This window comes from Carassius gibelio, chromosome A15 (assembly GCF_023724105.1).
Source record: "Carassius gibelio isolate Cgi1373 ecotype wild population from Czech Republic chromosome A15, carGib1.2-hapl.c, whole genome shotgun sequence".
Classification (NCBI taxonomy): Eukaryota; Metazoa; Chordata; class Actinopteri; order Cypriniformes; family Cyprinidae; genus Carassius; species Carassius gibelio.
In genome coordinates this window covers 22,725,389-22,748,614 of record NC_068385.1, presented here as the reverse complement: position 1 = coordinate 22,748,614, position 23,226 = coordinate 22,725,389, and the positions used below count along the sequence as shown (strand labels likewise).

The window sequence follows — 23,226 nt, the reverse complement described above, 5'->3', positions numbered from 1 at the left end:
GCAGCTTCAAAAACACTCCAATCAGTGAGGTCAAAACAAGATTGTAAATCCTGCTTTGCTTCATTAGTCCATCTTTTTACAGTCCTTGATACAGGTTTAGCTGATTTTAGTTTCTGCCTGTAGGACGGTATAAGATGAACCAGAAGGTGATCAGAACGTCCCAAAGCTGCTCGTGGAACAGAGTGAAATGCATCCTTTATTGTGGTGTAACAGTGATCCAATATATTACTGTCTCTTGTGGGACATGTAACATGCTGTCTGTATTTTGGCAGTTCACGGGACAGATTGGCTTTATTAAAGTCCCCGAGAATGATTAAAACAGAGTCAGGGTGTTGTTGTTCTGTCTCTGTGATCTGATCAGCGAGTTTCTGTAAAGCTGAGCTCACATGCGCTTGAGGATGGATGTAAACACTGACCAGAATGAACGAGTGAAACTCCCGCGGCGAATAGAACGGCTTGCAGTTAATGAAGAGTGTTTCGAGATTTGAGCAGCACGTCTTCTTTAACACAGTTACATCTGTACACCACCGTTCATTGATGTAAAAGCATGTCCCGCCGCCGCGCGATTTCCCAGTGGATTCTGATTCACGATCCGCTCTAAACAGCTGAAATCCCGGCAGATGGAGCGCGCTGTCCGGTATGGTGTCATTCAGCCAGGTTTCCGTGAAACACAGAGCAGCAGAGTGTGTGAAATCCTTATTTGTCCGAGAGAGCAGAAGGAGTTCGTCCGTTTTGTTGGGTAGAGAGCGGAGATTTGCCAGATGGATGCTAGGCAACGGCGTTCGAAATCCGCGCTTCCTGAGTCTGACGAGCGCTCCCGCTCGCTTCCCCCGTCTGCGCGTCCTGAAGCGCTTGATCAGCGCCGCCGCTCCTCCGATAACAACGTTCACTAAAACATCTGAATAATTGAAATCCGGTAAAACATCTTGTGGTGCGTTCTGCCGAATGTTCAGCAGTTCTTCCCTGGTGAAACTGATGGCAGGAATATAACTAAAGACAGGACAAACTAACAAAAACACAAAAACATATGCGGAGCTCGTCACGGAGGCAGCCATCCTGTATCGGCGCCAGCGACGGGGACACATTGTGATGCACAGTGATTTTGTTAACTGGATCAAGAATAAAATTTTGAAGAAATTCCCAGAGTATCGGTGAGACTGTACCTTCATATCCAGTTTTGGCATCTCTCTAGCATGATTTATTTTTGTCCAGGATGCGGATTCGTACAATTAACGCTAACTGGGAAACATCAGTTTCAGAGTTTTCCCTTATTCATTTCTGTACGAACTGAACTGTAGAATAAATTATCATTATAAAGATTATTATTATTATTATAAAGATCCTATAAAGACACTTGACATTGCGATGTGATGTGTGATGTGACGCATTCTGTTTCAATAAAATGGTTAGTTCACCCAAATATTAAAATTATGTCATTAATGACTCATCCTCATGTTGTTCCAGACCCGTAAGACCTCTGTTCATCTTCGAAACACAGTTTAAGATATTTTAGATTTAGTCAGATAATTTCCTGTTCCTCCATTGAAAGTGTGTGTACGGTATACTGTTCATGTCCAGAAATGTAATAAAAACATCATCAAAGTAGTCCATGTGACGTCAGAGGGTCAGTTAGAATTTGCTGAAGCATCGAAAATACATTTTGGTCCAAAAATTGGGGCAGTAAAAACAAAAATTACTACTTTATTCAGCATTGTCTTTTCTTCCGGGTCTGTTGTGTGCGCGTTCACAACATTGCAGTGGCACTGCTGATGTGTTATCTTTGTTATTGGGTCCTAGGGTTGTGCAGATAGACGATAATATAGTGTATCGACGTTAGTCAGATATATCGACATGAGATTTCTCTGTCGATAATCAAGACGATATTAGGTTAATTCTCCTATTAATGTATTAAATAATAATAATAATAAATATTAGTTCTTTTTATTAGGCAGCCTATTATAATTCGGCTATCAAACTGCCCAACTATTTCACTTTAGCGGCACATTTCAAACACACACACACACACACATACAGAGCGTGCGTGCAAAAGAGAATTAGAGCCTGTCGCTTTGACTCGGATAACTCGTTAAATCCATGAAATGAAAGAGAAAATAACAACAACAGCAAACTTATCATCCATAGTGGTGCTCACAGAGTCCTTTTCTTAAAGACTGATCATTTAACTTATAACGCTCACTATGTGGTGATGACGTAGGAGGACTACGTGAGAACCACTATTGATGATAAGTTCACTCTGCCGCCTTATTATTTTCATGCACACCGCACTGTAAGGTGATGCATGCAAAATACATAGTTTTGGCCATTACAAAGTCTCAATCCACATCGTCTGCAGATAAGGTATTTCATTGCAATTTAACAAGTAATCTGAACGGCCTATATGTGTGCAATATTTTAAATGAGCCCTCACTAACTGAGTTTAATGCCACAGTTATGTTAGAATGCATCTCATTCTTGTTTCTGTGGCTGTGCGTCGGGCTCATCATGAGGTGCATGGTCCGGAGCGCTGTATGACTGATGATCAGTTTAAAGGTGCCATATGCAAAAATTGAGGTAAAAATATCCATAACATGACCTACACGCATCAAAAGAATGAGAAGAAATAAGGGCGATGATGTCATTAAAAAAATGTCAAGTTATAGTGCTGCAGAGATATCAACCTTAATTAGCATTAGCATTACTAGCCCGGCCCGACAGGTTTCGTAATACCAGTTTCGGCCATGGGAGGCGGTATGCGCGCAACATAACCACCAGCCAACCTGCAATACACGAATAACTCGCACGTCTTGTGGGTGTGCCTGAACCTGATGTCAATCATGTGGAAAGTACAGCACAGTACTTCATTTCAGTTCAGGGAAGAGAGAGAAATTATGGCTCAAGCCCTTGGCAAGAGACCACCACCCGCTACAGGGAAACAATCGCGCTCGGAATCACAAATCAAATCCGATAAGAAAAGGAGCCGAACCAGAGTAAACATCGGCACTGCTTTCAATCGCTGATGGACCTGAAAGAAATTAGGTTCGACTCTGAACTTGCAACATTTCTTTTCGATTGGTAAGTTAGATGCTGTTAGTATTTCGCTAGAAGTTTGTTTTATATGTTTGTGTATTTTTTTAGGGAAGTTAAAAAAACTCCCCAACTCAATCCGAGCAGCTCAATCCTTAGCCATCTTCAAGAATCGGCTTAATACACATCTCTTCCATATTTATTTGACCCTCTAACTTTAGCACTCACTATTCTAATTCTATTTAAAATAAATAATAATAATAATAATAATAATAATAAAATCTAACTAGCTTTCTAATCTTTTTGTATTCTATCAGTTTTCTTTTCATTTATTATACAATTATTATAAAAAAAAAACAGACCTCTAACACTAGCTTGCTCTATTTTTAGCCCTTGCTACGTGTACTGCATTTAAGCTAACGGAGACTTGTTATAGCACTTATATATCGTTGCTCTTTTGTTGTTTTTTATTGCTTCCATTGTCCTCATTTGTAAGTCGCTTTGGATAAAAGTGTGTGCTAAATGACTAAATGTAAATGTAAGTGTTAACGACGACAGTGAACAAAAGGGAGAATGTGAGCACTGTGTTCTTAGATGCTGCTGTTTTTCACACCGTCAAAAAAAAAAATACCCCCTCAAACACATTTTTTTTTAAATGCCAAATATCAGCCACTACTACAAATCCACTTCCAAAAAAAATAAAAAAAATACTGAAATGAAACAGTCACACAAGGTGAAAAACACTTTTTTTGAAAACAGCAGTCTTGGTCACTTAAGAGAAATCAGCCTGACATCCATTTGAGTGACAGCAGTGGCATCCAGCCTCGTCACGACCACTGACTCTCGCCATGACAGCCTTCGGGGACAGCAACGGATGGACAGATCCTCTCCACGGCAGTTACTCCCTAATCAAAAGTCTGTGCTGGGTCAGGGTCAGTGACGTAATAGTCGCAGCCCCAGATGTCACTCCCACGGACCTTTGGCTAAACGTCTGATCCATATGGGACACAAAATTGGAAACACTTCAGGAGTGCAGAAGTCGTCATCGGATTGGTTGAATTTTACAGGATTTCCATGAGACGTGTGTGTCACGTTCTTTAACGTTCTGCATGGAAACAAAGATATCGTGGTGCCAAACCCCCTCACGAAATAAAGCTGTCGTGTTTACAACTGTGACGAAGAGCTCTTATCAGGATCAACTAAATGCTAGATTTTCAAAATTATGTTAAAAAAGTTTGCGACATAGAATCTTTAAAATATTTCAGAGTTTTAACTGTCTGTTATTGTAGCGACATTTTCACGCCTCGAAAATGTGATGAACTAAACGAACTGTGATTGGTTGTTGGACATGGGCATGGGCCTCATGGGCGGCCTTGGTATTTATATTTGTATTAATACTGATATTAGTATTTATTATTTAACATTTTAGAAGTTATTGAGCTGCTGGCACGTAAATGTATAGAAATGAAGCACATAGCGCATCAAGCTAAATTTAGATTAAATTCAATTTTACTAAATTTTGCAACTGTATTCATTGAAATGTTTAGGAATTAATTGGCTTTTCATCAACTCACAAATCTTCTGCAGTTCCCTGACCACTTGGGAAGCTATGGTATTATAATTTCATGTTTTGCCATTTGTATTATTACTAGTAGCAGTTGTAAGATGTTTATAATTTTATGCCATAAAAACTTAATACAGCATTATACTCCTTCTCTATTTATTTTGTTGGATGCTGGTAATATTACTCCGTAGTTGATAATTTTGTCTGTATTAAACTGTTGCTATGCTATTTGGTCAGGAGTTGTATTAATAAATCTGTTTGAATAATACTCCATCTTGTAATCTGCTTTATTATTATTTTAGTCCCTTCCAATAGAGACTGTAAAATCAAAATGTGATCAAGTCACAGATAAAGCTATTGGAGGTGGTTGATTGTGCATCCCTAGAGAAGGTGTCTCTGAACCGAGCACTAAGGGTGGCAAATAGGGTAGAGACGTTATTTTAGAGTAAATGAGTAGTGTAAGTGTCACAACTCCATAATTATCAGGGCAAAATTACAGCATGCCATTTTCCATTTTTAAAATGTTTTAGTACAAAATAAACATCAACATTAACTATATTGACCAATCTTTGGTATAAGACCTGGCTCAGCTTGCTCTCCTGTGTTCAACAGAACCATATAAGTGAGTTTGCCATGAGAAATTATTTCATCAGAACTTCAGTAGCCTACTAGGTAGAAAATAGCTTTTTCTGCAGAACATAGCTTACAGACTTGACACACAAGTGAGCATGAAAAACAATGCTGATTTATCCTACCTGTTGGGGTCCCTCTCCGTTGACGATGTTGGGCGGGGGAGGTGGGGAGGTGAGCATTGGGATGTCTTGGCTGAGCAACTGGCCGGACTCCAGTGGGGAGATGTGGTCAGCCATGACTCCCTCATCCACACTACAGAGGAGGCACTGCTTGCTCCTGAAACCACAAAGAATTCAGTCAATAATTCAGTTCCACCATTAACAACTAATCGTTCAGAATTGCCACAATTGCTGCATGCAATGTATAAAATATTTACATGTACATACATATTTAGATTATTATATTATATTATATTATATTGAAGTATATTTAATATATAAACAACATATTCTTTCTTAAATATATACGTGCATTTATATATACACATAATAAATATACACAGTTCATACTTATATTATGTAAAATTAATAATATTATATTTAAAAGTTTTGATATTTAATATTAAGGTAACACTTTTCAATAAGGTTCCATTAGTTAATGTAATAACTAGCGTAAATGAACAATACATTTATTACAGTATTCTTAATCTTAATACACTGTTAGTTCATGTTAATTCAGAGTGCATTAACTATTAAAAAGCAAAGCTGTTGATTTTAATAATGCATTAGACAATTTTGAAATTAACATGAACTAAGATTAATAAATGCTGGAGAACTATTGTTCATTGTTAGTTTGTTAACTACAGTAGTTAACTAATGAACATTATTGTAAAGTTACCAATATTAATATAAATTACATCCAGTTTTATTGTGTTAATTTTTTTTTTCAATTCAGTATCATTATAATTGAGTTAAATTTAAAAAGTCATATAAAATTACTTTACATTATTAAATAAAATAATAAATAATCATTACAAAGCCTTTTCGTTTTCAGTCAAGCGATCCAGAATTTTCCATTTTTGTCTTGGCCTAGAATTTTCATTTCTGAGCATCCCTAGATGTAAGACTACATTTAATTTAATTTAATTTAAATTGAACAATAATTTACTTTCAAAAGGGCCTGCACAACTTAACTACAAGTTCAAGTAGCATGGTTCAAAATACATGTAGTAGCACAGCAGTGCATACCTGTTTACATTTAAGGTGGACTAGTCTAGACTATAATACAATTTGAAAGGTGCAAACAACATTTATGTCAGGTTTTCATGAAAGTGTTTGTCAGTTTGTCTGCTTGACAATAACATTTTCCACTGCAGCAATAAAACTGAAGTGGGATAAACAAACTGAGAAATGTTTATTTTTAGTTAAAGCAGTTGTTGCCGAAGTTTTCCTTTGGGGACATACTTTGGAAAAATAAGTTGGAAAAAGGTAATAAACCGCAATATCTTGCAGAATATTGCAATATATTTAAAATCACAATAATATCGTATCGTGACGTATCATGAAGTATCATGAGGCCTGTGGTGATTCCCAACCCTACTATTTTATTATGTTGAAAACAGTTGTGCCGCATATTATTTTTGTGGAAAACATGCTACATGCTTTTATGTATTTTTTATTTAGGAATAGAAAGTTCAAAAAGAATACCATTTATTTGAAATTCAAAGAATTTTGTAACAAAAAACATTAAAGTGTTGGTAAAGTAATCATGCAGTATTAACTTCAAAATCAATATCTTACAGACGTCAAACTTTTGAACAGCAGTGTTTGTTCGCTATAAATAACCCTGCAAAAAAAAAAAAAAAAAGTGCTATATAAAGTTTATTGTGGAGAGCCATTTAAATTATGTTTCCAAACCTGAGCATCTCATTAACATCATCTCATTCCTTTGCTCATGAGGTAATTTTTAACCTTACACCCACAATGGTGTATGGACATCCTTCAGGCTTGATTTTTTATTTCACTGTTGAGTTTATATGTTCATAACAAAACACAAAGTATTTCCATTGACTACTTTGTGCCCTCATACTTAGCTTTAATAGCCGTTCAGAAAACTGTATTTTCGTCTCAGGGTCAGTCGTGGTTTCGAGCATAGAGTGGGACAAACACAAGAGACTGTGATCTCCACTTCTTTCTTATTTTAGAATTGTTTGTAAGAGAAAGCATAAACTATTTTAAGCTCCATTCATTGTACTCTGGGACTGTTTGACCTGTCTGGGAGCAACACAGCAGAGAAATGAAAATGCACCATTTGTTCCCTGCCACATCCACACGCACACACTCTGAATCTAATTCAAATGAACTAATCAACTCATTGTATGGAGTACGGCCCAGGGTGAGCGCGCTCTCTCTCTTATGTATCAGTCTTGCAGTGAGTCACAAGCAGAAGGTAATAAGGAGGAAATGACATGTGTCCTTGAAGCTCATTAGTATCTAGCGCATGCGTTTTCACCAGCCGCAGCGATCAGCCTAATCCGTTAGCTAGTCCCCTACTTAAACCCGCACACAAAGGCAGGTTATGGGGGTGATGCTCAATAAGACGAATCCTGCTAAGACTTAACAAACTGCTTTTCAGCAGACACAGGCTTTAGGAAGATGGGTAAATGCAGCACCTGCACCTGTCGGTGGGGTTTAATTCTGTCGAACGATATGCACAACATGCTTGGCCCTTTCCTTCCAAGTCAACATTAAAATATGGTATACTGAAGGCATCATACATTTTTAACCAGTTCTTGCCTGGCAGATCTTGAAAGAGACAGAAAATCCTATAGACTTTATGAAGTGAAGGTGGAACCAGAGACATATCTAGGGTCAAGATAGAAACTTGGGGCTGTGCTCTTTGACTTGGGTCAGTAAACAACCACCCAAGACACTGAAATATCATTGCAATTTAAGATAACTGTTTTCTATTTTAATATATTTTAAAATATAATTTATTTCTATGATGCAAACTGAATTTTCAGCATCAATTACTCCGTCTTCAATGTCACATTATCCATCAGATCACAGATCCTTCATATAAATCATTTTAATGTTTATTTATCAATGTTTTTTTTTTTTTTTTTTTTTTTTTTAAATGCAGTCTTGTTAAGCATAATAGACTTCTTTAAAAAGTAATAAAAAGATTACTGATCCCAAACTTTTGAACGGCATTTGTGTTTGACAAAGACTGTGGAATCAGAATTCAGTTATATGCCCCAAAAATTCAAGATATTTGAGCAAAAAATGCTCCTGTATGGGTTTTTCGTCTTTCATTCATTTCTTATGGCACAGTTCAGCAATATCACACGGGAAACTTTTTTTTTTTTTCAGGAATATCTGCATCTTTGTTAACATGACACTGATTTTTTTTTTTTACAACAGTTCAATAAACATTTACATTTTTCATTATTTTAAATTAATTTCCAATGTTTTTATTATTTTCCTTTTTTAGCATTTTTAATAAAAATAAACAAATTGATCAATATTCAGTTTTTTTAAACCCATTAATATCATAGCATTTATGCAATTCTAACTGCATTCATGCCACATCTGAACAGTCTGTGTGCATATTGTATACCTAAATGACACTTCAAATGCAGCTTCTGAAAACAATGTTACTGTCACATAGCCTTTAAACTTTATGTAATAATGCTGAATCAAACTATTTATTTCTGAAGCTATATTCAATGTATATTCAATGCTTGTCTTGTTTAAAACAATTATTAATTTTAATTATTTTGAGGGGATCATTTCTTAGCCAATATGGAAACGTCATATAATTAATTTGATTAAAAAATTGCCATCACTTGACAGCCCTTATTTATACATTTTACTTTTAGTTATTCCTTTGGTATTGAACTTAGCATCAACAATCTGGTATTGGTATCAGACTAGTGAAATTCTGTGATTGCTACAACCTTATACAGTAACATCTGAACAGAAGTTATAAGGTTGAACATATTTGAAGGGTCACTGATTTAACAGTCAGGTAATTCCAGTGCACAAGTGTTGAGTAACAAAGAAATCGAGAAACAACTTATTACTCTTTCTTTTCAGTAGTAAACCTGCTATTTTGAAACTGCAACACCATAATAGAAGTGAGGTCACAGCAGGGGGGGCAAAAAAAAGACAGAAGGTAGAAGTCACTCTCCCCAAGCACTACAGTTGAGTGCTTTCTGTGGTCTACTTCCTCCCCTCAGCAAGAGAGCGGATGAAGCTAACAGTGGAGCATGGCCTAAGGGTGTAAATCTGTTCTTGGAAGGGCAAAAGGTCAGACACCGGAGGTGATGGCTTCCTATTAAGAGGTGTAATGAGAAAATTGGGAGGGGGGGGGGGGGGGTGGGGGGGGGTTGTTGTTGAATGACAGCCTCTTACATTCACTGGAACTGCAATTGTTTTAAGTGATTATGTGGCAAACTCCTCCAACCCATCTAAGTGCACAAGGAGAGCTCTTACTGCAACTTGGTAGTACCTGAAAATGATGAATAATGGTGGGACATCAGCAGGAAGTGCGGGGGAGGAGGGGGATGACCTCAGAGATTAGAGTACAGCACTTTTTTGATTCAGGTCACCATTACTTACAAAAAAACTATTTCTGTGCATACCACTGTTCGTCAACGATGCCTACAGAGGAAACAGATGGAAATCTCTAGTGGAAATGAACAATTACATACCAGATTTGATACTTTCTGAATAAAATATAGACATTGCTTATCTGCAAAACTTTCCACCTTAATGTTAGGGTGATTTAGGTAGTTGCTTGAATGTTGCTATGTGCACTCCAAAAATCAATGATCATATTGATATTGATATGATATTAATGAAAAACATAAATCTGCATGAAGCAACTGTATGAAAGTTGTCTTTGTTTTTTTTTTTTTTTTTTGTAGTATATTAAAAAAAAACTTAAAATATCAATTTATAAATAATTCCGATGGAACACAGACTTCAAAATAAAGTGTACAGATTCTGTTTCTTTCCCACGCTTCCCACATCTAGTGAGTGGATATGAAATTCCACAAAAAAAAAAAAAACTGACTGCTTCACAGCAGGAACAAACACATGTAAAAAGCTTCCACCATGATTACAACAGTGATATATTTTGACAGGGAATAACAATTATTTAACTGTCTGTTTGGTCTCCAAAGTCAAAAAAAAAAAACAAGGTAAAATTAAGTAATTTTTTAGTTAAAATAAAAAAAAAATATATGAATCACATTAAGTTTAAATAGATATCCAAATGTATGAATATTTAATGCACTTAAAATACATAAATCTTAAATTTAACACTAAATATTTTTGAGTGAAAACTGTAAGTCTGATGGCTTATAAAAGTAATAGCACCACAACAAAACAATTTGAAGTATAATTCATCTCCGAAGCAGGATGTGTGATGTGATTCATTTGAAAGATTAATAGGATTATAGAGGTTGTTCAAATCCCTAACTTTAAGTAAATAACAGTAGCACAATGTGCATCTTAGCAAAGACTACTAACAATTTACTAATCAGTGTTTGTTCATTTAAAGTTTTAATTCAAATAGTAAATCCAATAAGTAAAAATTTGATTACAACGTGAGGCAGAGTAATAGTAATCACTTTATTAATTTCTTTCTCTAAATTAGATAACCTCAAAAATATAATAAGAAATGTAGAATCTAAAGTGTCTAATACTTCAGTTTCTTTCATCTCACCCAAAAAAAAACTGCAATGCTTTACAACTATAGGACAGGAAGAAATAAAAGTATACTGCATCTAAACAAACTAAATGTTTATTCAATCCTGTACCCTATAAATTACTGAAAAAGTTGTTAGCTGTAGCAGTAGCTTCTCAATATTATTAACTTGTCGTTATCATTAGGTCACATCCCAAAACAATTTAAGCTGCTGGTCATTAAGCCTCTTATTAAGAAACCACAACTATCCCAGAGAACTGGCAAATTAAAGACCTATTTCAAATCTTCTGTTTATGTCAAAAATGTTAACAAAAATTGTCTGTTCAATTGTGGTCCTTCCTGAATTTTTTTTTTTTTTTTTTTATGTCTCTAAGAAGAATTTAAATCAGGTTTTTGGCCCTACCATAGCACAGAAACTGCACTTGTTGAAATTACAAATGACTTGCTTCTTGCGTCAGACCAAGGCTGCATCTCATTGTTAGTTTTACTTGATCTTAGTTCTGTGTTCGACCACATAGATCATGGCTTACTCAGATCGCTTACAAAACTATACCGGTATTCAAGGGCAGGCTTTAAGATGGTTTGGAATCCTACCGGTCTGATCGCTACCATTTGTTAATTTAAACGGGGAGTCAACTCAGTTCTCACCATTAAAGTATGGAGTGCCACAAGGATCTGTCCTAGGTCATCTGCTATTATCAATATACACGTTGCCCCATAGTAATATTATTAGAAAATACAGGATTAGTTTCCACTATTCCGCTGATGATACTCAAATCTAGATTAAAGACCCATCTCTTTAAAGTGATAGTTCACCCAAAAATGAAAATTAAATGGTTTATCTTCTTATCCCAAGGGCATCCAAGATGTAGGTGACTTTGTTTGTTCAGTAGAACACAGATATTTTTTAAACAATCCGTTATAGTCTGTTAGTCATATAATGCAAGTGGTTGGGAATCACAGCTAAAACATACAATAAAAAAAAAACAAATAATAATAATAATAATAATAATAAAATAAAAACATACACAAACAAAACCAAATTAAACTCTGCAGCTCATGACGATACACTGATGTGTATAGACTCAAAACGATGGGTCTGTACAAAACTATTTATATTGTTGTTTTTTTTTACCTCTTCAATGCCTGAACTGTCTGAACTGGTTGAGCGTCTCAAAACACTGCCTGCATGTGAGGCATCTTCTTCCTTTATGGCGGATCGCAAACTTATAACTGCATTGCTGCCACCTATCTTCTCAATGGTTGTTGTTTTTTTTTTTTTTTATCACCGTTTGTGTTCTACTAAAGAAACAAAGTCACCTACATCTTCGATGCCCTGGGGGTAAGCAGATAAACATCAGATTTTCATTTGTAGGTGAAAGATCCTTTAACCTGGCTAACACATAACACACTAACACATTTTGAATCTTGCATTAATTAGGAAAATGTTAAAAAAAAAAATTAAGATTTTAATTTAAGAAAATCTTAAAGCTGCATTAATTAGGAAAACTGGAACCGGGAAAACTTCCCATAACACACAATGTACTTGCTACATCATTAGAAGAATGTCATCTATGCTAATATTAGTCTGTTTCTCTCTTATTCCGAGGTCACCTTAGCCACGAGATCCAGTCTGTAACCAGATCAGATGGTCACTGCAGTCACCCGGATCTAGTATGTGTCCAGCCCAGATGGTGGATAGGCACCTAGAGAGGACCTCTATGGCCCTGAATGAGAGACCAGGACAACTAAATGAGCCCCAGAGACAGATCCCCAATGAAGACCTTGTATCATAGACGGCCACTGGGACAAGACCACAGGAACCAGATGATTCGTCTGCACAATCTAACTTTGCTGCAGCCTGGAATTGAACTGCTGGTTTTGTCTGACCAGAGGAGAACCGTAAAAAAATAATCAGTAATCCCCACTGGATGCAACAAATGCCTAGTTTATAACGGGTTTAGTGTTTTTGTAATGTCGCACTGGGACAAGGCGTTACAATATGGTAAGGGAGTAACATTTCCGTCACATGCTTGAGGTATTTGGCCAATCACATTGCACTAGATAGCTGGCCAATCAGATCACACCTTGCTTTTTAGAACGATGAGAAATTTCAGAACTTTTTTTTTTTTTAAATCGAGGCATTTCAGAAAGGTGGGGCATAAAGGAGCAAAAATAATGTACAGTTTGTGTAAAATGTATTTGTTTTGTTTGTTTTTTTACCTTGAACTGCATAAATGCATTTCAATACACCAAATACACAAAATAATGTTTTTTTTTAAGCAACGTTATATGACCCCTTTAATTTAGGAAAATCTAAGATATTACTTATTGGACCAAGAAACAGTACACAGAATCTCAAAGATTACAATTTGCAACTAGACAGATGTACTGTTACTTCCTATACAATCAGAAATATGGGTGTTATATTAGACCGCAACTTTTGAAAAACATATTTCCCATGTTACAAAAACAGCATTCTTCCATCTTAGAAACACTTAAAACATGTTACCTGTTTCTGATGCAGAAAAGCTAGTTCATGCATTCATGACCTCTAGACTGGACTATTGTAATGCACTGCTAGGAGGTTGTTATGCATCTTCAATAAACAAGCTACAGGTAGTCCAAAATGCAGTGGCAAGAGTCCTTATCAGGTCAAGAAAATATGAACATATTACCCTAATTCTACAGTCTCTGCACTGGCTGCCTATTAAGTTCTGTACCAGTTACAAAATATTATTAAGTACCTACAAGGCCCTTAATGGTTTAGCTCCTGCATACCTAACTAGCCTTCTACTACGCTACAATCCATCACGCTACCTAAGGTCGCAAAAATCTGGACCTTTGGTTGTACCTTCGATAGCAAAGTCCACTAAAGGAGGTAGAGCTTTTTCACATTTGGCATCCAAACTCTGGAATAGCCTTCCTGGAAATGTTCAGCGTTCAGACACACTCTCTCGGTTTAAATCTCGATTAAAGACATCTCTTTGGCCAAGCTTTCAAATGATGCATCTCATAATTTTGTACTGCAGTTTTATCTGATCAAATGCACATCATTATTCATTAGCTTTGGTTAAACAAATCAATTTTACTTGGTTGGAACAGCAGCTATGCTAATGATGTATTTGTTTCACTGTTTTTGCCACAGGATGTAACTAGGATTTACACAAGCCAGTCTGGATCCAGAACACCTGAGAAGAGATGATGCCCACTCCTCAGAGGACCTCAGATGATGCCAACCCTGAAACAACATACAGAACAACCAAATTTTGCAATAAGTTTGATTGCAATATATAATAATTGCTGTAAATAGTGTTTATCGTCTGTTAGATTACGTCTTTAATAGATTTTTTCCATACATTTCAGCAATACGTACATTAACTGACAGTCACTACTGATAAGCTACTACTAAATATATGTTAGAAACTTTCTGTAAAGCTGCCTTGCATATATAGAATTATACAGAAAAAGGTTACAAATCTTCAGAGACTGAATGCTATGCCATGTAATACATTACCACCATCTGACTTCAGACGGTATTAAAACTTACCAAGTTTTCAGTGAAACCTTGAAACAGGTTTTTATACAGAACTGTTTTTACTCAGGAAATTACAATGAATGACAAATGCCAAAATTTCTAGTAAAACGGTATCATAAAAACTGAAATAATAAAAGTTAAATACATCTTTAATTTAATTGTTTCTTATTGCTGAATGAGTATTTGTCTTTAATAATTAACTGAACCAGAGGCAATCTTACTAGAAACACTTGAAATACCTGCCATTTAATGAATCATTATATTTAACTATAGATACACTACTGCACAAGAAAGCTGCATTTATCGGATTAAAAATACAGTAAGTGTACGATTTATTAACATTTTAAATAACTTTTTTTGGGGGGGGGGGGGGGTTCTAAAGAATTTCAAAAGATAATGGAAAATTAAAACAAAAAAGGCATTCAATTGAAATTTAAATTTGTCCCTTACGAATAAAACATAAATTTTTGCCATTTCCCCTTAATGAGTGTTTTTTGTGCGTAACGTGCAATAAACCAATCAGTCTCTCATCTTCCATTCCCTTTAAGAGCCAGTTGTGCTCGTGCCATGACGGATTTGCCATTTACATGTGGAATTTAGCAAGCGCAAAGACAGAACGCGCCTCCGTGATGAAACGGAGCTGCTCGTGTACGAGCAAATAGACAGCCTAATTCTGATTCATGCGATGACTATCCATTATGACATGTAGGCATTTATATATATTTAAATATTGAATTTGCCTACAAAAAAATAGTATGCATTGCAATCCGTTCATTTTTAATATTTGCCATGTTTGTGTGCTGCTGTGTGTCCCGATGTTTAATAAGCAGCGTGTACATGCGTTGCAGACCCGCCTATACTAACACGTGCTTTAAAGAAAAAACATTGCGTCAGGCTTTAGAGCAGGTTTGAGTTGGTCTATGGCGCAGTCTATTTTTCTATTTTCAGCTCTATAAAATAGCAATGCATCTGAACACACCTCTTTTTTTAAACCAGCATGCCCATGGCCGCACAAATGAGCGCAAATGCATTTGCTAATTAAATGACCTGGCGCTGGACGGGGAAATGCAAACATCGCCGGACTGAAACTAGCAAACACACTTGCAATACGCCTTGTGTCGCATTGCGCCGGGTGTATTATAGGGACCATGGTGTTATTAAAATGCAGACCACAAAAGAACAAAACATTCAGATGTTTTACACATAAAGCTGATTTTTTTATTTATTTTTTTGCACCATCTAACATTTTGAAAATATTAAAATGTTCTTTATATCAGGATGAAAATAAGAGCTATTTACACAAAAAATCATTCTGCTTGTTTCATGAATGAGGCCTATAGAGCGTAACGCATGCGTTACCCTGAGACCTCGGCTCCGGGCACTATTAAGGTGTAAAGACTTGCAAGCAAATTACAGTGAAAGCTGCATTGTGTTAATAACACTCAGAAAAGAGAGTGAAACACATCTGAGATGTGCTTTATAATGGCAACTTATACAACTAGTTGCTCAGTTCAACTATGTACACGCTGCATTTCCACTGTATTAATAATTTGTGAGTGAACTGAGACCGTTACTCTGTACTGAACAGGGCTTGTGTTGCATTGTCATAATAATCATTTAGCCATAAAGTCATAATTACCGGTAGGAAATGACTTGGGAATGTTGAGGGTGTGTCGATTACAGAATTATGATGGAAGAAAATTGATATTGATTATTATAAGTTGTAATTGTGAATGCAGACTGAATAATTTAGTTTGCATACTGTTGTTGAAGAAGAGCTTGTAAGACAGAGTCATTTAGTTGGTTTATGAGGAGACAGACTACATATCCCACAATTCTCTACACAGAAATGATACATACACAGATAAAGTATCAATTACACACCTAATGTGAACCATTTGCACTTTAGTTTGTTACATTAGTACTAAAACGTCCTGCTTTTGTCAGGAAGTATTTAAAAAAAAAGAGACTTAGCATGTCCATTTTAAAGGGCCTAAATCACGTAATGTCCTAGTTTATAAGATTTGTGAACCTGTAAGCAAGAATAAAAGATCTTAAACACAGAGAACCACTCAGAAAGTGTACTATATTTATCTGCAGATTTGTACATACTGTGGCTACTGAAAATCAAGATTATGACTAAACATGAAACAGAAAAAGAAAAAATCAGATGCTAAGAGAGAAAGCATCAAGCATGAAAACATCTGCCTGTCAGTTAAAAGAAAAACATTCTGGGGAGTGATCAGAAAGTCCCTTATGCAGATGCCAAAATGAAACGTAAATTATCCTACCAGAAATAGACAAATCATTAAATAAATAAAAAATGTTTCCCAAAACACGAAGAGTGGGATGACAGAATTTACAAGTTAGGAAGGCAAAATGTAAAATATATATATATATAGTAATAAAAGCATAATAAATCTTTTTAGCATGTTTTGCTTTTTACAATAAAAAATGTAATGTACATTGTGCGTATTTCAGTTAAATAATTATTTCAAAAGATGATTTCAATCCTTTGAAAAAAATAAAATAATATATATATATATATATATATATATATATATATATATATATATATATATATATATATATATAGGTAAAAATGCAACAAGCTAAATTATTTATTTTTAGTTTAACTACTAGGAAAAAAAAACTGAAAAGATGTACTATGACATCAACCAAACAACGCAGTTCTCAAAACACAAGTGCAAAAAATAAATAAATAGAAAGGTTCCCACGAAATTTCCAATAAAATCAGACAATATGTCAGCCTATCAGATGTTCTTGCAAACGAACTTTCTGACTGTGAGTTAACATTTCAGTTTCAGTGGTTAGAACATGAGTTTTCAGATTGTCCAAAACAAGGTTGTTTCAGTCGCAGTTTGGCCTGCGCAGCTGTTGAGCTGCAGCTGACAATCTTTCAATCAAACTGTGATGCAAACAGTGACCAGGTCAATTCCAATGTTCTTACTAAACAGGACATAAATGGTTTAGAGACACTGTGAGTGTCCTTGGGTCTTTGAAACCGTTTCATAAAGCTTGTGTAACCACCACAGTTACGACATTCTGCATCATAAAAGGACCAGAAAAGAAAGAAAAAGACTATTTTAACTAAGATGGACAGTGGTGGTGTGACTAGAACGGTCAACACAATCAAAAATGTCCTTGCAATCTGATTATATGCACAGTCTCAAAGATAAAAGAATAACAAGATTGCTCCACACTGTGATGGATCACAAATCAGTAAAAAAAAAAGTACTGATGCATGACATATGCTGTGAATGACAGCTGGAAAAGGAAGTTTGACAGGAATAAAGCGGATGGGAACAAAATGAAGAACAGATGATTTTAAAGTTGCAAGTAAATGGGATTCCGTTACAAAGCCAAACATATTAATAATAAATTAAAAGAGACACATTTTGGCAGTGATACTTAATGAAATAACCATGCTGTTGTACATAAAGAGCCTATAATATTTTAGAGAAAAGTGCAGACTCACTGAAAGGAAAGCAGATACTCTGAGACTCAAAACAAGATGAGTAAATGTAGCACAGCATGAAGGTCTAAAACAAGCAATGTTTGCATAAGTATTAGCCATGGTTCTATTAATAAATAACCAAGTGCCCTCCAGCGCAGTGATGGGAAACTCTAGCTGTAAAACAGCCTCAGTTTTAGAACGTTAATTTATGCAAAAAAATAAATAAATAAATAAATAAATAATAATAATAATAATAATTTTGGCTAATTAACCATTATCAATATTAATTAAAAGCTAGTGCCAAAGTGAAACTTTTTTATTATTATTATTATTTTAGTTCATTTTGCCTAAACATAAATATTTATTAAAAGGGTCAAAAGAAACCACATTTTACTTAAGTCTTTTGACATTTAAGAGGTCTTTGTACCATTAATAGTTACTCACCCCAAGGCCATGCAAGTTAAGATGTAAATGACTGTATTTTTTATCATAAAAATTATAGTTAAATTACTTGCAAACCAATAGATCGTCTGTAGTTAATGGAATGGGAGTCCAAGCAGCTGATGAAAACATCACAATAATCCACGAGTAATCTACATGACTACAGTCCATCATATAATGTCTTGTGAAGTTAAAAAGCTGCGTGTTCGTATGGAAACAAATCCATCAAACATTTTTTTAGATTTCAAACGGTTTCTTCTGGCTAAAAGTCCACAATCCGCAATATCGCTTATGTACCACTCACTGCAGAAGAGCCTTTGTGAGCAAGCAAATTACATGCCACATTTTCTCCATATAAACTAATCTTGGAGGGCGAGTACATTTTCAGCTAATTTTCATTTTTAAATGAACTATTCAGTTTATACATCCTCTTTAGTACAAAAAGCATTCAAGGAACCAAGCTGCAAAAACAGTTTGATTGAATGTTGTGGGATTTGTGATGACGCACGGGCAAATACATCACTCCAATGCCTTTTACACTGGATACAGTATACAAGTGCCCATTCAATTTCTAAAGTACTCAATTCATTCAGACTGAAAAAAGGGGGACCATTCAATAATAATAATAATAATCAGTACCACCGCTCCCTATAGGCAGAGTACGCAGTCTGCGTAGGGCACCAACTCCCAGAGGGGGCACAAAAAAAAAAAAAAAACATGCGCCATTCCCCCATTCATGCTCAACACCACTCGCACCTCATGTTTGCGGCTGAATGTTCATAACTGATGGATGGACATCTATACCCGGGTAAAGGACATCAGCAATCCGGCGAAGAGAAAAGAAAACTACAGGCTTGATGTGAGACGTTCGATAGTCAAATTTATACATTCCTTATACATTTTTTACATATATTACACTAAATTATAAATAATTTAGGTGAAAATGAGGCCCGTTTATCACTTTCAGGCACATTCCTGTGAAAGGGAACCTAAAAAAAAAAAAAAAAAAAACTTATGAAAATTACCCATGGTTTTAACAATAACACCACAAATCATTGTTCTTGTAGCCATGGTAACTGCTAATAAACCATGGTTTTGTGACTTAAAATAAAAAAAGAAGTATTAATATACTGTAATATTTTGTTGTTGTTGCTATAAGAACAGACCTAAGCCATCAATTGCCTTTAAAATTACTTAAAATCTATTATATAAAAAAACTATAAGGCAATAATGATTGGTTAATAATAACACTGTTACATAATGTAGGCAAATACAAAATAAGCAATTTATGTCCATGTTATTACAAATGCCTGCAAAGGGAGCCAAATGCCATTTAATTGCTGCTGTTACAATTACAGGACAATCAAATCCTTGTTTAGGCTACTGACCAAACATTTAATTCAAATATTCACTTAATCTTTCGTTTTTGGACACCTTTTTGCTATAGATGACACAGCCTTTATCATTTCTTCAACAACAAAAAAAACTTGGACATCACAACCCTTACAAAATAAACCATGGTTTTATCATAGTAAAACTGCTTAATTTCCTTTTGCATGATTTCTGAGACTATAAAATAAATTCGAGTCATAATAAAGTTATAGCCATAAGTAAATGTCGATAGCTACAATTTATTAATTTACTTTTATATTTTATTAATGTTCTATTTTCACCCCTTTAGTAGGTGTTTTTTTTTTTTTCATCATCATATTTGAGGGAGGGGGCACAACAATATTATGCTGTTTAGGGCACCCATTTGGACAGCAGCGGCCCTGATAATAATAATAACAATACATGTTCTAATTCTGTAATTTAATTTAGTGACACTAGAGGTTTCAGAAACTTAACCTTTTTGCAAATCTGTTTGAGCAAAACTAAAGTTTTGGTTGCCACATTTTAGTTGTAATGCTGGATTTGAGACAAAGGCCCTGTCCCAAATCACACAGTAAACCCTTGTGGTCTTTCTCGGAGTACACAATTTTGTGACATAATGCCACTTTGACAGTCAGGTATAAGTCTACTGCAGAGCTTAGATAGCTGTCTACTAGGTGAAACTTTCAAAATAGGTGAAAATCTAGACATAAATTATTTTTGGATATTGCATGTTAGTTTTATTTGAGCTGCAGAAAAACATAAAAGTTCCACAAAACCTAGCTGCACACTCTGTTTATTATCACCACTATTTTGGAAAGGATGTCAAATGACTCCCTGAGGTCAAGGTTACAAGTCGGGTTGTCTGTCTTGGAGTGGTGTTATTTTCAAGAGAGAGGTGAAAAAAAAATTCAGATTTGTTTAGAACAAAGCTTATTTAATCAAGCTTCTATTATTTACATATACATGCTTCTTTACTAACATTTTTTCATGCTTCTGTTGTCCTCATACATGTAAGACACTTTGGATAAACTGTGCCATTTTACAAAGACAATCAGATTTGACTTGGAATGTGTGTGCACCTGTGTATATTATAGAGATCAAAGAAACAATCGAACTGTCAAATCTGAATTTGTTGGTGTTTTTGTTATGTTTTTTTTTTTTTTTGCCTTAGAACTTTTGGAATTGAACATTTTGGACAACATAGGTTCTAAGTGAACGTCTATTAAAATTGAATGTTTTTGCCATCAGAGCATCAGAGGCGCATTCCAATGTTCGAATGGAACACTTGTATGTCAAGTTTTTGAACGTTCGAATTGAACATTAGAACATATAATGGATGTATTTAAACGCCGGAATTTAGAACGCGACTGTGAAGACCAAAGCTGCAAACGTTAAACGCGCCAATAATGCCTAAAAATGCAGCCTAGCTAGAAAGCTCTGTAGATTTGAGACACAGTCAGAGTGAGTATAGTGACTGCAGCAGTATTTAATCTGCAGCTCTGTGATCAGATGACGTTGACGTGTGCACTTCAGGCCCTACTTTTTTTTCATATAAACTTTTAAACCATATACTAAACATGCCTGTCAGAGCACACTAAAGGTGGCTAAAAAGTGCAGCTAACCAAACACATCTACATGCAGGGAGTAAATAAACGCACATTCTCTTACGTATGCAGAGCAAATTCATATTTTGTAAATCCAAATAATTTGCAAACGTGTATCGACTCACCAACAGCTCGTTCCGCTTTTTATATCTTATTTTTTTCGTTCACTCCTCTTCTTCAGGTTGATGTATATGTGTGCGGAGCCTTTAAAAGCACTAGGCCAGTGTGTGTGATCTGGATCTCTATAAGCTACGGGGCTCTTTCACACTTGAATATTACACCAGTTTACAGTCTGAACCCTCATCCACTCGTCTTTTTTTTACTGCGTCTGAAAACGTCCGGTGGTCGAGACAGGTCGCAATCGTCCAAATCAAACAACTTTTCCCCGAGAGTGTTGTTAGTTTTTACGGTCACCTCCTCCATCCATACCGAGCACAGGCTCTTCAAGCGTCTGGATAATCGCCATCGTTTTCCGCTCAAGAATGTACACACACGTGACTGCGCATGCGTATCGCAGCCTCGTCAACTTTCATTTCTTTTCCCTTTTCTGTCTTCAGTTATGCAATATTTGTTTTTTCAGATGTTGACGGGGCAATGGTGCAATCAAAGCAAAAACTGACCTAAAGGCTGCATAGTGTTTAAAATCGCTACACGTTTATATTAACTAGCCTACAATACCCTGATATAAAACTATTTGTCATGGCACAGGAAAATCACTTGAAATTCAGTTTCCACATGTCCGATTACCTGAAAATGTCTTAAATGTGGGAGGTGTCAGTGTTCGTGTAACCCCTCAGTTGGAGTCGCAAGGGAAACAGCACGTCCCATAATAAAATGACCGCTATTGGGGCTTAATTTCTGCTTGACATAAGAAATGCATTGTGGTGTGAGCTAAATTTGGATTTATAACAGTTGTATAAGAGAAGAGATTGACCTTTTGCCACTTAAAGTGTAATTTTAAGGTCTCCTCTACTCATTTACTGACTGTAACCTTTTTTTATTTAAAAACAGAAATGATACTGTACAAACAATGAAGATTTAATATGTAACAAAACAAGAGCAAACTCACATAGAGTCAAAGCAGCCATGTGCAAAAAAAAATGCATGATTAAAATATATGAAAGTAAAATAAATAGCCTACAATTATAAATGTGATTTTATTTTTAATAAATAAGAAAAATAAAAAAAGTTACAAAGACATAAAGACATTCGAACGTTGAAATCACACTTTTTTTGTCATTACAGCGCCCTCCAATGTTCGAATATAACACGTTTGTGACCACACATCCCCGAACGTTCGAATGTATCGTTATAAGACGAGAGGACAAGCAAGCACCTAATGGCAAACGTAAGCAAAATAAACAAATGGATTAATAAAATTAATGAAAGTAAAGTAAATAATACAGTTAAATACAGATAAAATAACAAAAATAAATTAATACATGAATATGTAAATTTAAATGAAAACACTGATAGGAAAAATAAAACAAACCAAACCTTTTACTTACACTTTTACAAGCATTCAAACATATCATCAACACGTCACTTCTCACTGGCATTTTTCCCACCATATCCAAGCAGGCAGAAATCCACTGCTTAAAAAACTATGTTAAACACTTAACTTGTAGACAGTTAAATACTTTAAAGTCAAAGTTAAATTCTTTCTTTTAACATTCATATTTCACACTTAAACAAATTGTTTTTAACCAGGTAACATTATTTATTTCACAGAATAACCAACTGGAAATTAACCAATCAGGTTTAAAGGGTTACTCCACACCAAAATGAAAATGTTGTCATTAATCACTTACCCCATCTTGTTCCAAACCCATAAAAGCTTCTTTCGTCTTCAGAACACAATTTAAGATATTTTGGATGAAAACCCATAGGCTTGTGACTGTCCCATTTATTGCAA

General features: G+C 35.3%; 1 protein-coding gene across 3 annotated transcripts in view; it reads right to left on the bottom strand.

The window, feature by feature from the left end:
• LOC128029439 (fibronectin type-III domain-containing protein 3a) overlaps positions 1 to 21,826 on the bottom strand; it is a 76,774-nt gene extending 54,948 nt beyond the window's left edge. Inside the window, exons 1-3 of one of the 3 annotated variants that reach the window (XM_052617224.1) lie at positions 21,437 to 21,808; positions 14,043 to 14,117; positions 5,344 to 5,497 (exon numbers count right to left, since the gene is read on the bottom strand). In XM_052617224.1, the coding sequence (XP_052473184.1) occupies positions 5,344 to 5,457 (114 nt within the window). In that variant the 5' untranslated portion in view covers positions 5,458 to 5,497; positions 14,043 to 14,117; positions 21,437 to 21,808. Of the gene's footprint in view, positions 1 to 5,343; positions 5,498 to 14,042; positions 14,118 to 21,436 lie in introns of all 3 variants that reach the window. The other 2 variants (XM_052617223.1, XM_052617222.1) reach the window with 2 other exon arrangements.
• Positions 21,827 to 23,226: the final 1,400 nt, after the last annotated feature.